A 15,480-nucleotide genomic window follows, 5' to 3' on the forward strand; every position below is an offset into this window, starting at 1 on the left:
ATAATACATCTCTCTCTGTTTCACCCCAAGGTTCAGAAGCCCAGGGCCCCAGAGACCAACACAGTCTTTTAAAGATATGTGCTCACTTAATCACTGAAGAAAAGGGCCCCTAGAGCTAGCCTAATATTATAATTAATTAATTCAACCAAAGAGGGGTATTAAATTTCCTCCCTCTTAGGATATCAGCTGAATACATTGACCTTTGTGAAAATCGCCCTCTAATTCGAATCAGGTTTTCGAGCCGCTTACAGCCTAAACTTGTTTCTTTTTCTTTTTCTCCCACCGTTTGGTTCTCTTTGTTCGGACGAGTTTGTACAACAGAGTCAGAAGAGCTCGGAGGGTGAGGTTTGTGTGTGTGCGGGGGTACAAGTTTGTCTCTGCATTGTGCCTCCATTTTGTGTCTCAAATATCTCTGAATTTGCTGTGTGCCTCTCCAAGATTGTGTGCGTTTCTGAGCGTGTATACAAGTGTAGGTGTGTGTGCAGCAAAAGTGCATGTGAGTGCGAGTGATCCCTAGTTTTATCTCCCCGCTGCAACAGAGAAAAGAACAGAAACTTTTCTTATTACCGGAGAGAGTGGTAGAATAGCAGGCAGCTAAGTCTCTGTCTATCTCTGTCTCTCTCTCAGCGGTGTAGCTGACTCCCCAGTGTACTCTGGGTCTTCAGTAACTCTGACTGAAGTTCAGAGGGGTTAGGTAGTATACTCAGGAGGAAGGGGGAGAGACAAGAGGGGGAGGAGGAGGAGGGGGTTAAGTAGGATTGGAACAGTGGCAGTTTTAAAACAGAACTTTAAATCTCCACCTACGAGAGAGAGGGAGAGAGACTGGGAGGACAATGGCGTCATGTGGCGTGCCGTTATCTTCAGGTCTCTGAAAGGCGGGAGAAGAGAGGATGAGAATAAAAAGAAGCTTGAAGAAGGGCATAAATGTGATAACAGCTGTAGGCTGTATAATCTACGCTGCTTTTCAGGGAGGTATGGAGAGAGGGGAGAAAAAAAATCTTTGCGACCTTCAGATTTTAAGTTCAGCGAAACAGCTTCTCGCTCACAACAACACCAAATGGAAGAGGATTTGCGAGGTGGATGGATGAATGGATGAGTGGATGGCTGGGTGGATGGATTGGCAGATAGAGAAACAAACACGGCAAAAGAACAAATAGATGTCAGGAGCTTATGTTTGAATGAATCCTGTGCGTCAGACCATTAGTTAATCTTCATGGTTTTGGGTTGTCAAGGACGATGATATTGTCCATCATTTGACGAGATGAATTCCTTGTCTGGGGGGGGGAAGAAACCTGCAATGAAGACATGATGCAGGATTCATCACTCTCACAGGCACTCCATCAGCTGCCAGAGGAGAGGATGGAGCGGTTAACCTTCAAAATGTGACAAATTCTGTGTCAGACGCATTATTTATCTTAATACTGATAAGCTTAATTTAGCAGCTCTGCACCCAGCCCACAAAACTAAGAGATGTTACAGTATTTATATTCCATCTTGGATCATTCAAACAGCCCCACAACAGTTTGCCCATTATGTTCCCGGGCAGCCTGCCGCTGGAATTTAGAGACAACACCATGTCTTAATTTTACAGAGGTTGCACCAGATGCTCTTTCTGTCAGTGGATGACATTCACCGCAATTCCAAACAACATATTCATTTTCAGTGCTAAGAAATGTCAGTCAGGCCTTGTCTATGTCTGCATTCACTGTGCTGTGGACCACTCACTCCCCCTACTGGCCATTTAGGAGGTGAGACACTTTTTTAATAGCATCTGAGGAGAGCCCAGGATACATGGACTTCATTTTGGTGCAAAATTGAATTTCATCAATAAAGAAGCGACGATGGAATTATTTCTAATTTATTTTTCATGATGTTGCGGGGAAAAAAAATCAATCAAAGTTCTCACAGCTGTTTCTTTTTATGCCTGTTTCAGAGGAGTCAAAAGTTAAAGACTCAACTATTTAGTTATGGATTAGTTTTTAGATTTTAAACTGAATTTGCTGCAGTACCTGACTCTCAGTTCATGCACTTTTCTCCACAACTATCCCACTCTGTGCAGGCTACATGCAGCACAGTAAATCCTCCTCTCCCTCCTGCGTCTTCCTCTGCTGCAGTCTGAGCAAAAGTTAAAAAGAACAGCAGAGACCCAGACCACGGCCTACCACCACCACCACCACCTCTCCTGCAACTCATCTCTTCACTTCTGCACACATGAAAAGGCTGATCCTTCCACGCCACTGTTAATGGCGGGGACATTATTCATCTCTCCAGCCAATTTGAGCTCCTTTTCTTTCAGGAATGGAGGCATGAGGGGTTGAAGGGAGTCAGCGAGGAGTATTAAATATGTAGAGGAAGATGGACAAAGGTGCGGCAGAATAAAGAGGGGCAGGAGAGGTGGGAATGAAGGACAGGGGGGGGGGGGGGGGGGTGCGTGGCGTCAGCACCGAGGCCGAGGTGGTTAGTGAGGGAATGTGAGGGAAAGAAGAAGGAAGGAGAAGGATTAGTCACCTTGCCTGTGTGATGGGTGTTTGTGAGCTATGGGGTTTGACACCACTTTTGCAATGTGTGACTGCCTTTATTTAACCCTTTTAACACTCGGCTGAGATCCAGTATGGATAAAATCATAGGTGTGGACTTGGGGGGGTGCAGGCGACATATACCCCTCAATATTTAGAATATGTGCATTTATCCCCTGCAATAAAAAAAATGCTGCATGAAATTTCACCAGAATGCAAGAAATTGTTCTTTTGATGCTCAACATTTTCTTGCCCCTGGATAAAAGCATACATGTTCTGAACTGTGAACCCATGTATGTAAACACACATTCTGTGTACAGCCTAAATCTGCTTAAAACATTGAATAACTTTGGAAACAGATTTAAAGAAAGAGTTTCAGAGGTGCCCCAAAAACTTCAGAACAAACTTGAATCTGCAGTGCTGATGAATTATGGGGCTAAAATCAATGTTGTGTCATCGTGCCATCATCATTAGAGGCTTTTTGATAGCGGGCCATCGCGTCCTACAGGAGTACGTATGCCCGCAGAGGCTATAAAAAGTGCCTCCAATCTCCATCTGTGTGGTAAAAGCCGGTATTATTGGTGTGACTTCCAGTCTGCCTGTCAGGGAGAATGTACGGCGAGTGGCCCGAGCAGGAGAGATCATAAAGTAGACTGTGATTGACGGTATCTTAATGGAGGAGGACGGATCAATAAGTAATATCAGCAGGTTTTAATTCAAGGCAACACACATAAACCTTTACCAACTTCGCAATGTCACTCAGTGTTCATAAAAGTTTTCTCCACATCCCCTCGGACAAAAAGAGATAAATCCATCAAAAAGTCGTCTCAGTTTTATGGTCCTCCCACCCTCCTCTCTTCTTTCCCTCCTTACATTCCCCCCTCATCTCCATTTTGATGTCTGTCTATTAGCAGAGGGTGAGGCCTTTCCTGCTCTCACATCCAGGGGCTAAATTAGCTCAATCAGCCCCCTTTCACCTCTCTTCTGTGGGCTTCAAGCTGAGTGACACACTGCTCCCCTGGGAGAGAGGGAGGACTCATACACACACACACACACACACACACCAAGCCCAGCAGCCAGAAGAAGACTATGGAGGGAGGCAGGGAGGGAGGGAGGGTGGTGGGGCAGGTAGATGGAGACGTTGGGGTGAGGAGGAGGAAGGATGAAAAGGAGGATTGGTTGGAGGAGAGAATGAGGCGTCATCTCTCCCTACTCCGATAAAGAATCCATCCTGGGCTCTGAATGGAGCTCCTTGTTGAACATTAAGAGAAACCTCAGTGATTATTTTACTTCTCCCTCTTCCTCAACCCTCTGTAGGTCACGGCAGTGCTCAAGGTGCTGTGCCAAACCCACTTCAAGAGGCTCGACCGTCAGAAAAAGAAATGATGAGTGTTTCTCAGTGTGTTACCCCTCACTCCACAAGCAGCACACTACTGTACGCCAGGGCCGAACTCTGTGCTCCCGTGCCAACGTCTCTTAAATTGCACCTTCATGTTTGATTTGTCTCAACCCTTCCCCTCTTTCCCTCTTACTAAACAGCCACCCAAGTATCTGTGGAAGTGCAAGGCAGGCACTTCTGCTGCGGTAATAGCAGCGTGTGTATGTGTGTTGGAGAGGGAGCTGGGCGAAAAGGTGGCGATCGGAGTGAGCCATAAGATCTCCTCTTTGCAGCTCTACAGGGATTTATTAGACTGGGGAGTACATTAGCATCATAAAGACCCGGGAGAATGGGCCTGTGGATGGGCTGCAGACACCACCACTACACTTTAACATGCTCTGCGGCATCAGCTAGTGTGTGTGTGTGTATGTGTGTGGACGAGGAATAAGATTACCGCGATTTAACTTAAGAAAGGCTGTTAAATGGTTTTATGGATCATCCTGAAGCAGCCCTGGACTAATACATCAGGAAATGATGGAAAGAGCTGCAAAAGAGGAGGGAAGAGGCCAAAAGAAAGGAGGCAGGTGAAACGTGAAGGCCGCCACCTCCAAGCAAATAGGCTGATCTTACTAAATTGGCGCCAATAAATTTGATTTTTTAACATTTCTCCTTGTTGAAGGTGCATACTGGGAGTGCTGTGCTGCTATACTGGGATTCAATGAAAGGGTTTAAACTAAAAAAATGCAGGTAATAGCTCTAACAGTTGCTGCTGCATAAAAACATACCGTGCATCACCCAACTCCACCTGCCATCTGTGAACAAGCTGAAATTAGATTGGGTTCTTAAGTAGTATTTAAAAAGGTTAATTGCAGCTCAGTCCTTTCTGTGACTGAGAATGATATCATAGAAGAGAGTTCAAGGAGACAGTCTTCTACAATACAGACCTCTGGTGCTCCCTGGTGGATAGATCATGTAACAACTTTAATAAATCTGTCATCTGCTTATACATGCCAAAAATCTCAGACAGTCAGACACAAACATTAACATAAACAAGTTATGCTCAAAAAAAAAACATCACTTATATTTATCATCCTTCATTTGACTAATGACAGTACATATCTACACTGTAACAAAATCTATATCTCAGATCAGCCATATTTCCCAGAGTTTTTTTCTCCAATTTCATTCGTGTTTGACATATTTCTAAATGCAGAAGAGAAATATACACATTATTTAGATGCATGTGCAATTCACCAAATTTTCTTGTAAAATCCTTTCACTTTAGAAGGATATTGCATTGACTTGCACTCATTTGCAGGAGACTTACTCTTACCTTAACACCCTATAAAGCCTAAAATTGAATCATAAAAGGTGACATGTTTCCAGGCAAATATATCATAATGATAATAATAATAATAATGATAAGAAGGATAAGATAAAGAATATATAATAAATTCAGTAGTAATTTGTGCCTGAAATAGTAATAAAAATTACATATAAATAAAAAATAAAAATGATGAAATAATAAAAAATAAAGAATAATTTTATAAATCCATAAACTAGTTATAACAGCCTTAAAATTAAATTCAATCCTTATTCCTCATAAAAAAAAACAGAATCTAAGAATATGCAAATATATGTATATAATATCTCAACATATGTGCACTGACAGCTTCGAATTCCCACATCACACTTGTGTACGCCACATAGTACACAACAACTGGGGCCAGATATTTGTCCCCAGAAAGAAGGCGAGTCCCCACAATGTGAGTTTTTTCCCAAACCCAATTAATAAAAGTGCATACACACTTGTTAACTTAATTGGGTTTTGGGAAAATTATATAGCCTTACATTTATTTCCTGAAGACTAACCCCTAACCCAGCCTTACCTTATCCACTAGCCCAAAATCAGCTCCTAACAATTGAGAACACTGCTGTTGTCCCCAGTTGGACAAGCCGTCCACAGTCAACTGTGCTTTAAGTCTTACATTTGTTCCTGATGATAACCTATGTCACACAAACACGCACGCACGCACGCACGCACGCACACACACAAACACACACACACACACACACACACACACACACACTTCTGAAGTCTGATTTATTAAAAAAAACACTCAAACCCAGTGGATGGATTCTGGTAAAACATTTTATATTCTCAGTAAAATCAGAACCACTTTTCCCTGTGTAGTTTGCTCTGCAGAGCGCCCTCTAGTGGAAGAGTAGAGGAGGCCTGAGCAGCTCTTTGGAGTGTTGGCTGGGTGAAAAGTACAACAACAGTCAAACTGTGGCTGATGGGGAAAAGGCACAACTCTGGCAGACAGACAGAGACCAACACAGAGTCAGTGACACCACGCCATGGCAACCACAAGTCCTCGGCTCAGAGTTTATGTGAAGTCAGTCGTCTTCCAGTCTCCATGGAAACCAAAGTCAGGGAGGGAAAAGGCATGGCGAAAACGCCACGTGCTTCGGTCTGACCAAAACCTCTGGTAAATTTTACATTCATAAAATGAGCAATTTGAATTTAATCAAATCGAATAATCAAGTTTCTGACTGGCTCCAAAATTCAAAGTTAAAATAGAGAGAAAAATAAAAACCCAATCATATAAAAATGGCATCATAAATGTACACAATCTATTTATCTCTCTAAAGTCAGTTGAAATCTGGAAGTTTACAAACAGGCCCCACTCCTTCCCCAATAAAACATCGGTGGCTCGTGTGCCTTTACAGTGTGCTTACTTAAAAATGGCTCTGAGAAGAAAGGGTAGTTTGGAATAAAATTGAATTAAAACTAAAACAACAAATACAAATAAAACACATTTAAGTGGCTTAGTGGTATATAACATCTGAAATAAATCTTCTTCCATAATTCTTCCATGTACAAAGTCAAAACAATAATATAGTTTCCAGTGCTTTGGGAGATAAAATAAACAACAAACTATAATAAAGAAAACAAACACTTTTAATCAAAAAAGAAAAAAAAAAGAAATCACCATCAAAGTTTTTTTCTACCTTTATCAGTACTGATCATAAGCTATATCAAATCAAAGCCAAGCCCCAGGTCTGCCGCCGCAGAGATACAACTCAGGTCCACCTCAACCGTCACTATGTCCACTGTAGCCAGATTCTCTTTAGTTTGACCCTGAATTTGACCTCTGCAGCCGGCGGCTTCACTCGACCCATCCGGGGCGAGACTGAAGCGCAGGAGACTTAACATGCTGATTTGAAAACAGCCTTAAGGCTGCACTGTATGTATGTGAGCACTATACTGCATGTGTGTGTGTGCAAGGTGAGCATCTGCATGTTTCAGTGCCTGTTTGTGAACCGGGTGAGAACATGAATGCATGCGAGTGTATGCTGAAGCTGTGCTGAAACAATAAAGATTACACTGCGTCTGCTGTCAGCTGACACAAACTCTCTGTGTTCCTCTCTCCAGTGTTAAACCCTGTCACTGTATCTCTTTCATGCAAAGCCGGGCCTGACAAAGCCAGTTAATGGGAGCAAGAAAAATAAAACCTTTATCTCCCGAAACAACAAAGGTATAGATGGTATAGAAGCAAACTCTAAAGCATTTACAGGCATAATTGAAGTTGATATTAAATCTAAACCCTGGTCAGGATCGCTAACCTATAAAAACATGCCTTTGAAACACGGCAGCTGCGAAAATGAAAAGGCACATTGATAGAGGTTATGAGCTGGACACAGTCCAGGTTAACATCTGCTACCGCTTAAAAATGATCCGCCTCATGTATTCTGTTACAGTACCTGAGTATTTTGACACCTCACAGTTTTGGACGACAAGTTGTATTTTGACGACACACAAGGTCGTGACAGTGTGAAGTGTCTGTAGGGGTAAAAACTGGGGGACAGCAGTGTGTGTTTGCATGAAGACAACAATTATAGCTAAAAGTAGGGTGGATGCAATAATTTAAGATGGATTATCTGTCTGAGATTTAAAATGTTTCCTAAAACACGGACACTTGAGAAACATACTTCAGCTTAGCAGGCTAACACAGATCTTTGTCAAACGACACACAGCTGGTGCTAGAGGCACAAGCCAACGCTGGAATAACAGACTGAGGAAGAGAACAATGTGACTGGACTGCATCCCCTTTAAGATAAATTATGCATGCAGGACCATGAAGCTATTTCCATTTTATTCTCTATCGTTCATTCAATCATTTATGGTTACTAAAAGAGGTTGATGTAAGGAGAAAATAACTTGTCCTCTATCAAGTGAGACAATGCGCTTGGTTGTCCTTGTATCTGATAACTTCAATCTAATTAACTGCTGGTTTTGTCCCTTGTTCAATTATGATTCAGAGCCACCTTTATGGAAACAAGGCCAAGTGTGCTATATAACTCCTGACCTGGCGCTGTTGGTTCACCTCTAGTAAATGCTCTGTTGGGCAAAGTTTCAAGCTGCTCAGTTTATCTCACATGCACTTGTGTGTGCAACCTGTGTGTGTGTGTGTGAGTGTGCAACTATATGGAATAGTTTCAGATGTGTGAGGGCTGTGTACCTTCTTTTGATCGCGCCGTTACAGGGAGATAATCATGACACGAATGAGTGTCATCGTTGTATGTTCAAACTGTGTGATGTGTGTGAGTGTGTGATGGGTGAATGAAGTCTGGTGGCTGATTCCTTTCTGCTGTGTGTGCTGTATACGTGTTGTGTTGCGTTCATGTACCATCACATTTTTACACCGTTTTTACCGCAAACCTCTCCATGTGCTTGTGTGTGTGTGAGTGAATGTGTACGCATGTGTCTACAGTACGTCTCCATCCTCTATGCTGAAGCTGGATCTGCGGCTGGAGTCGACCGAGGCTTCAGGCGACATGGCAGAGAGCAGCGGGTCTCCTCCCATAGGGGACAAGGGCTCGTCAATCATCAGAAAGCCCAGCTCACCTCTCCTCCCCTGGACGTCCAGCCCGCCCAGGTCACCCAGCCCAGACATGCCGTCTGAGAAGCCGGGTATCCCATCACACAAGTCCAGCGCCTGGTTAAAGTCAAAAGGCTGGGAGCTGCCTACAGCTGGGAACTGGATGGGCGGCTGCTGCTGCTGCTGCTGCTGCTGCTGCTGCTGCTGCTGCTGCAGGTGTTGGTGGAGCGGTGGCAGCTGCCTGGGCTGTTGCTGAACCTGGCCCTGGTGGTGGAGGTGGGTTTGTGGGAGGAAATGGTGCTGCTGGGCCTGGGGATGAGCCTGATTCTGGGGTAGGTGCTGGGGCTGGGGGTGGACTTGTGCTTGGGGGTGGGAGAGGTTCTCCTCTGGGCTGGTCTCTTGCTTTATATAAGAAGCCATCAGGTCAGCGGAGTTCAGGGTGGAGGGGGAGTTACTGCTCGGCAGGCCATGTAAACGAGCCTGCATCTCCAACTCCTGTAGACAGTGGGCAGAGGGAAACATCATCAGTCTCGATTAGTGTTAATGTAATTAACAAAATGTATGACTAAATAAAATTATTTGTTTTTCCATGACTAAGACAAGACGATGACAAGATAGCACTAACGTCATTACATCCCGGCTGGGACTATATTAGCATGCAATAAGTAATCATTAAGTGGTCAGTTATGCAGAGAAAAAAAAGCACAGAGAGTGAGTGTCAATGGCATGTTTTTTATTGCAAAGACTAATTTGAATGTGAAATTGAACACTATCTTAACTTTTAACAGTTTAAAGTGCACCTAAATATATAAATACAGGGTTTTACACACATTTATTTATTTGTAGCTGCCCTGGTGTTCATCAGGGGCGCTACTAGAATATGTATACCGTTTGCTTATTCATTGAACCTTGTTCTCGGAGTGCAGAGCGTACTCTATGCCCAGAGTGCTTAATCTCAAGCGCAGTGACAGTAAAACCTAACCTTTGATTGTGCTGGGTCTAAAAGTTTGCTTTCACTTAAAGCAAACTGCTGCTGCTCTTATCCATCAATCTGATGAGATCAGATCAGCTCTGATCGGATCGACTAATCAATTATCCACCCCCCTACTCAAAACTCCACAAACTCCACTACTGAAGAAAAAACAGAAGAGTTCTGCCTCAGTGCATTCCTAGACCCGGAAAAAGACTATGAATTTAGAGAGGGGACGCAGACTGAAACACAAGGACACACAGGCAAGAAAAAAAAAAGCCAGCACCCCCCTTCCTGGAACTTAACTAGCATCAAGACAGTTTCCCTTTTTGAATGGCAATTACAGACGACTGCCGTCTGCTGGTGTGGAGGGACATGTTCTCTCACACAGGCACAGACCACGTGCTTGTTGGTCAACAGTTTGATGTGTTCATGTGCAACTTTTTGGCACAGCGAAATGAGGTGACCCAGCAGGGGGCTCTCATCGCTTCTTGTTCTCTAATGTCAGTTTGGTGTGTCTGGGGTTAACTCAGGAGAGACCAATTTGGGGTTGCGGTGGAAGTATTCATTCAACCTGTGTTTTTTCCATCAGATGATGATAAGATAAAATCTTCTGTGAAATAAGCTAAAAAAGAAAAAAAATAAGAAAAAAAAAAAAAAAAAAAAGGCATGAGGTTGACTAAATACGATGAAAACTAATGAGGATATTTGACACAGGACTATTAATATTAATATTAACATTAACATTAACACTAGTCTGTGTATTTGCTGTAATTGTCTAATTGTGTGTGTGTGTGTGTGTGTGTGTGTGTGTCATATAGGTGTGTTACCTGGATGCGTAGCATCAGTTGTTTGTTGGCCATCTCCATCCTTTTAAAGTTATTCTCCACCTCTCTGGACCTATGAGCATCCTTCTGCATGCGTCTGATGTACTCTACAGACGCCCGCAGTATGGTGCCTTTGTTCCAGCGCACATCACTGTGCACACAATAAGTATACACAGGCCATTTCCACAGATAAGTAACTGGTGGCAACAGAATTCATTCAAATATTTTATCCACACTGAAAATACAGCATTATAATGCAACTCACAGGTCATTGGTTTTGGGAATCATGGTGCCCAGCTCTTTGATACGATCATTGATGTTGAATCTCCTCCTCCTTTCAACTGATGAGGAGGAAACAGAAGACAAAGGGGAGACAGAGGAATATACTTAATGAGGATAATAAAGCGGAGAAATCAAAGGCATGAAACATGAAACAAAAAGAACTGCCTTTGGTGTTACAAAAGTCAGATATTAAGCATGTATTGCATCCACACACAGTGCACATGACACAGGGCTGGTATTATAGTGCATATGAAAGTACAGTATAGATCAGTGCATACTAGATATACATGGTGAAGGACATAAAAAGGGACGAATGTTAGGGCACGCACACACACACACACACACACACACATACACACACAGTCACAGGCAATTACACTTAAGTGCAAGGACAGCAGAAATTACCAGGTTAACCATCCACCCACTAGTTGCACTATGTCAGCTAATTCAGCACAAGGCTATATAAAACTGTTTTTGCAAGAGACAGATTATGGTGTGTGTGTGTGTGTATGTGTGTGTGTGTGTGTGTGGGTATTGTCATGAGAAAGTAGAAAAAGAAGTACACTATTTGGGATTTGGGTACAGAGCCTGATAAGGGAAAGACTTACTCATATTGTGGTTGTCTTTCTTCTGTCTCTCCTTGGCCAGCGCACGGGCTTCTGTGCCTTTGCAAAAACAAAGGTGATTAACATGCGGCTGAAACTGTGTGCCATTGTGCCACTTATCAGTGGTGTCAACAAAAACCGTAACATGAATTACAGGACGAGGCACAAGTTTATATGATTTGTGAAGTGCACTACTCCGACTTTCGCACCTGACAGTTCTCGTTTGATGGTCAGATTGGCGGGACAGGAGTTACTGGTCATTGCAATGGCTGGCCCTTTCATCCCCGGACCTGTATACACATCCAGGTGACTGCTGGACAGGGGGAGCTGGGGAGGACATACACACACACACACACACACACACACACACACACAGTCACACATACACATAATGAATATGCATGTTTAGCAAACCAACAATCATCACTTTCAATTTTCTTTTTAAAAATGCCTTTATTATGTGAGCAGAAAGAAGCAAGTAAAATGAAAAAAAAAGCATTCATGTCTTTCTCTTTGCAAATCTTTGTTGTCCATGAACAGAGTGGTTGTAAATGAAACTCTTCAAAAGCCCTCAGTTATTCAATGAGTTAAACATGATGTCACATCATAAGAAATAAGCTGTATTGTGATTTCACTAGGATATGAAAGGACTGAATGTTGAACTTAATCACATTTTTAAGAAGTAATTAAAACAGAAAATAGTGCTGCATAAAACACTGCTGTTAAATCTAGATCATTTTTCTCTGTCCCCCAGACTACCCATTTACAGCTCCATACACCTTGGTAAGTATCTTTATAAAGTCAGCATACGTGTTTAGTGGGCTGTAAAGAACAGATAGCAGAAGATAATGCAGTAATATCACACCTTGTAGAGCCTGCCAAACACACAGCAATGATTGACTATCATCCTATCGACCTTATCTCTCTTTATGGCTTGATTCTCTCAGCTCCTGAACTCAAACTTGCCGAGTGCTCTCCTGCACTTTAGACGTTGCGCAAAATCTGTGATTTACCTTTCTATGGACTCCTAAAGAGACGTGATTTCCGTTTAATTGTACTGTATAGCTTGAGCGCGGCGCACTTTTTATGCCTCGTTACAAAATTGCATCTGACTCCCTGAGGCGAGGGCAAATATGACGCTGCTAATGAGGCCTGAGAGATAAAGAACTTAAAGGAAAAGATATGTTATCTGTTGGCTACTGTGTGAGCTGTGAGATCAAACACATTCACATGCATAAACACACAACACACACACACATCCCTAGGTTTACTTCTGTATGCAAATGGTATGCTCTGTATAAAAATCTCACGAAAGAATGCAGAGATTAAGTATAAATCTACAGAGGCATAATGCATTAACTTGAGAAAAAAATCTGCCCATTTGATTTCACATTTGCCCATGTGATTATTATGTTGTTATTAAATAAACAAGTTCAAGTTGTGAATGTATGAATAAATGTAAGTGAATGGAATATGCTTACGTATGCATCTTTACTAGTGAGGAGGAAACGTTATTGCCATGGTTTACAACTTTGCAAATTGTAATTGCATGTTAAGCTGTTAAGATTTGGAAAATCACGTCTTAAATTTTATAGCTGATCTTCAACACATTCGACAACATAATACAGCTGGAAAAAAACTGACATTAACTGCTTTCTAATGTAAGTTTTAAAAACAAACCTGTGTATCAACATAAGTGACTAAATCCTACATAAAATCAGTTTACAATGCCTGACCCTATTATGTATTCTGCTAAAAAACACATGACATAAATTAACTTTTACTCCCAGCCTCCTCCACGGCCAGGCAGCCCACCTCTCACAATGCCCCCCTCAAATAAGAGCCCATCTAATTCAATTGAACAAGCAAGCGTGACTGGGACTGAGTGTGGCTCAGTGTAACCATCCACACACACTCGTGCACACTTAAGCATTGAACTGTTGACTTGTGCCTGGTATTCAGTGGTGTTCCCGGCTTTTGCTAAACTTCGAGATTCCAAGAATTCCATGGAGTTTGCTACTTTAATCCCCATCAGGATTAGTAGGTGAGTCCTGCTCACTGGTCTGTCAGTCACCAATAAGGCTTTGCGTTTTGTTTCCAGTGTTTTAATACACATGACTTTACACAGCATTGGTAATAAGTTCTGAAAATGCAGCACAATAAACGTAATGATCTCCTCTCTTTCTCAGTTGCTTTATTGTGCTAGCTTCACATACTGATCATCCTCAGGGTTGATCAATCGTCTAATCTAATCAATCACTGAGAAGTACACACACATTCAAACACATGCAGACACACTCACGTTGATTGAACACATCAACCACAGAGGACATACTATCGGATAAATCTGCAGGAGGCTGTTGGGGTGACCCTCTCTCTCTCATACACACACAGCTGGGAAGCAGTGAGTCAGATGGACGACCACACAGTGAGCTGAGTCTGTACTGGATGAACCTGCTTATATTCATACTTCAATTGCATGGTGATTCTAAATATGACTCTCATTATCAACTCAAACATGCAAGAACTCTTGTTACAGTCCTGCAGAACCCCCCATCATGTGCATAAAGAAAATACAGATCGAAAAACCTCACCCACCCAACCTCCAATGCTGTGGCTCATTCTATAATCAGGGACCCAAGGCTGGGAGTTAGAGGCATCTCTGTGGTTCACTCTGAGCGAAAGTCCTACAACTCACACAACAGTTTGACAAACAGTGTTTCAGTGGCTTACCAGCTGAATCTGTTCTCCTTCAATAACTTCCACAATGGCATAGGTCTTACTCATCTCCTTCATCCTCTACTCCTTCCCTCACTAGGACAGCGGTCTTCCTTTCTCTCTCTCTCTCTCAGACACCAGCAGCATGCACAGCTCTCTCTGCCACCGCTGCCCCTGTCCTGGGAGACTGACCTCGCCGGCACCGATCCTGTCTTTCTTCTACCTCCGCTCCCCACCAAACAGGAGTGAACTTTCCCCTAACTGGACTTTCAGCCTGTTTTTCCCTTGCACAAATTGCCCTCATCCCCCTCTCCCTCCTCCCTTCTTTTCCTCCCCCTCTCCTTCTCCAACTCCCTCTCTCTCCGAATATCTTGTAAACAAGTTGAACTCTAACTGCTGGCAGTTTAATTGTTAATTTTCTGAGTTTGCTCCCTCAGACACAAAGCACTGTACAGTCCTCGTCCGACTTGCTTCTCTACAGATGCTAACTATGTCCAGCAAAGTTTTAGGGTGGAATGTTTAGTGTTTAAGTCAATTATACACTCCTGCATGTTTGTGAGTTTGTGTATGTGTGTGAAGGTACATAAAGACATATGAGGACATGCAGGAACAGACTGGCAACCAGGAAAGCAGGCTTAGAGCAAAATCACAATGGTTGCCTCGCAACACTAAATATACAGTATACTCAGTATCCCTAGTAACACCAACAGGCATGATAAAGACAGAGAAAGACTGAACAGATGCAGGAACAGCGATGACAGAAACTACTGGAAACTCCAACATCTGAGTACTGATGACTCTGCAGATTCAACCCTATGACTCATTTAGGGCAGACTGGGCCCAAAATACAACCTGAAATGGATGACGGCCTAACAATACTACATATTCCCTAAATACAACATTAGAGAATGTATGTGCTGTTTTTTAAAGGTGATGCATTCAAGGTGTTTGACCCATGCGAACCAACCCAAAACATGGATATAGTATGTTGCATTGCAAATGTACTCTGTCTAAAGCACAAAGGGTCTTTTTTAGGTCTACTGAAAAATGTATTTCCCCTAAAGATTCAGTAGGCAGCTTTTATAAAAGAAAAAAGACTGCTGCAACTGTTACTTTATCCTGACAGTGGTAAACAGGACAGATAATCTGCAAAAAAATCTGGTTCCTCTGCCTCCTCCTAATGCTCATATATTGCATCTGATGGAATCCACCGCCTCTGAATAAAGACAAGTAATCAGAGCCAGGAAGAGTCTCTAACATGGCTCCTCCAAGAAACTGCAAACACAATCAACCACCAG

At 42.7% G+C, this 15,480-nt stretch overlaps 1 protein-coding gene across 8 annotated transcripts in view; it reads right to left on the reverse strand.

Moving 5' to 3' along the window:
• Window positions 1–6,028: 6,028 nt before the first annotated feature.
• Window positions 6,029–15,480, reverse strand: part of tfeb (transcription factor EB) — a 37,380-nt gene continuing 27,928 nt past the window's right edge. For 4 of the 8 annotated variants that reach the window (XM_033627259.2, XM_033627261.2, XM_033627260.2 and 1 more), the window contains 5 exons: window positions 11,674–11,791; window positions 11,468–11,524; window positions 10,843–10,918; window positions 10,581–10,737; window positions 6,029–9,275 (listed from right to left, as the gene is read on the reverse strand). In XM_033627259.2, coding sequence (XP_033483150.2) covers window positions 8,667–9,275; window positions 10,581–10,737; window positions 10,843–10,918; window positions 11,468–11,524; window positions 11,674–11,791 — 1,017 coding nt within the window. In that variant the 3' untranslated portion in view covers window positions 6,029–8,666. The remainder of the gene's footprint in view (window positions 9,276–10,580; window positions 10,738–10,842; window positions 10,919–11,467; window positions 11,525–11,673; window positions 11,792–15,480) is intronic. The other 4 variants (XM_033627265.2, XM_078166257.1, XM_078166253.1 and 1 more) reach the window with 3 other exon arrangements.

Source organism: Epinephelus lanceolatus, chromosome 1 (genome assembly GCF_041903045.1).
Source record: "Epinephelus lanceolatus isolate andai-2023 chromosome 1, ASM4190304v1, whole genome shotgun sequence".
Taxonomy (NCBI): Eukaryota; Metazoa; Chordata; class Actinopteri; order Perciformes; family Serranidae; genus Epinephelus; species Epinephelus lanceolatus.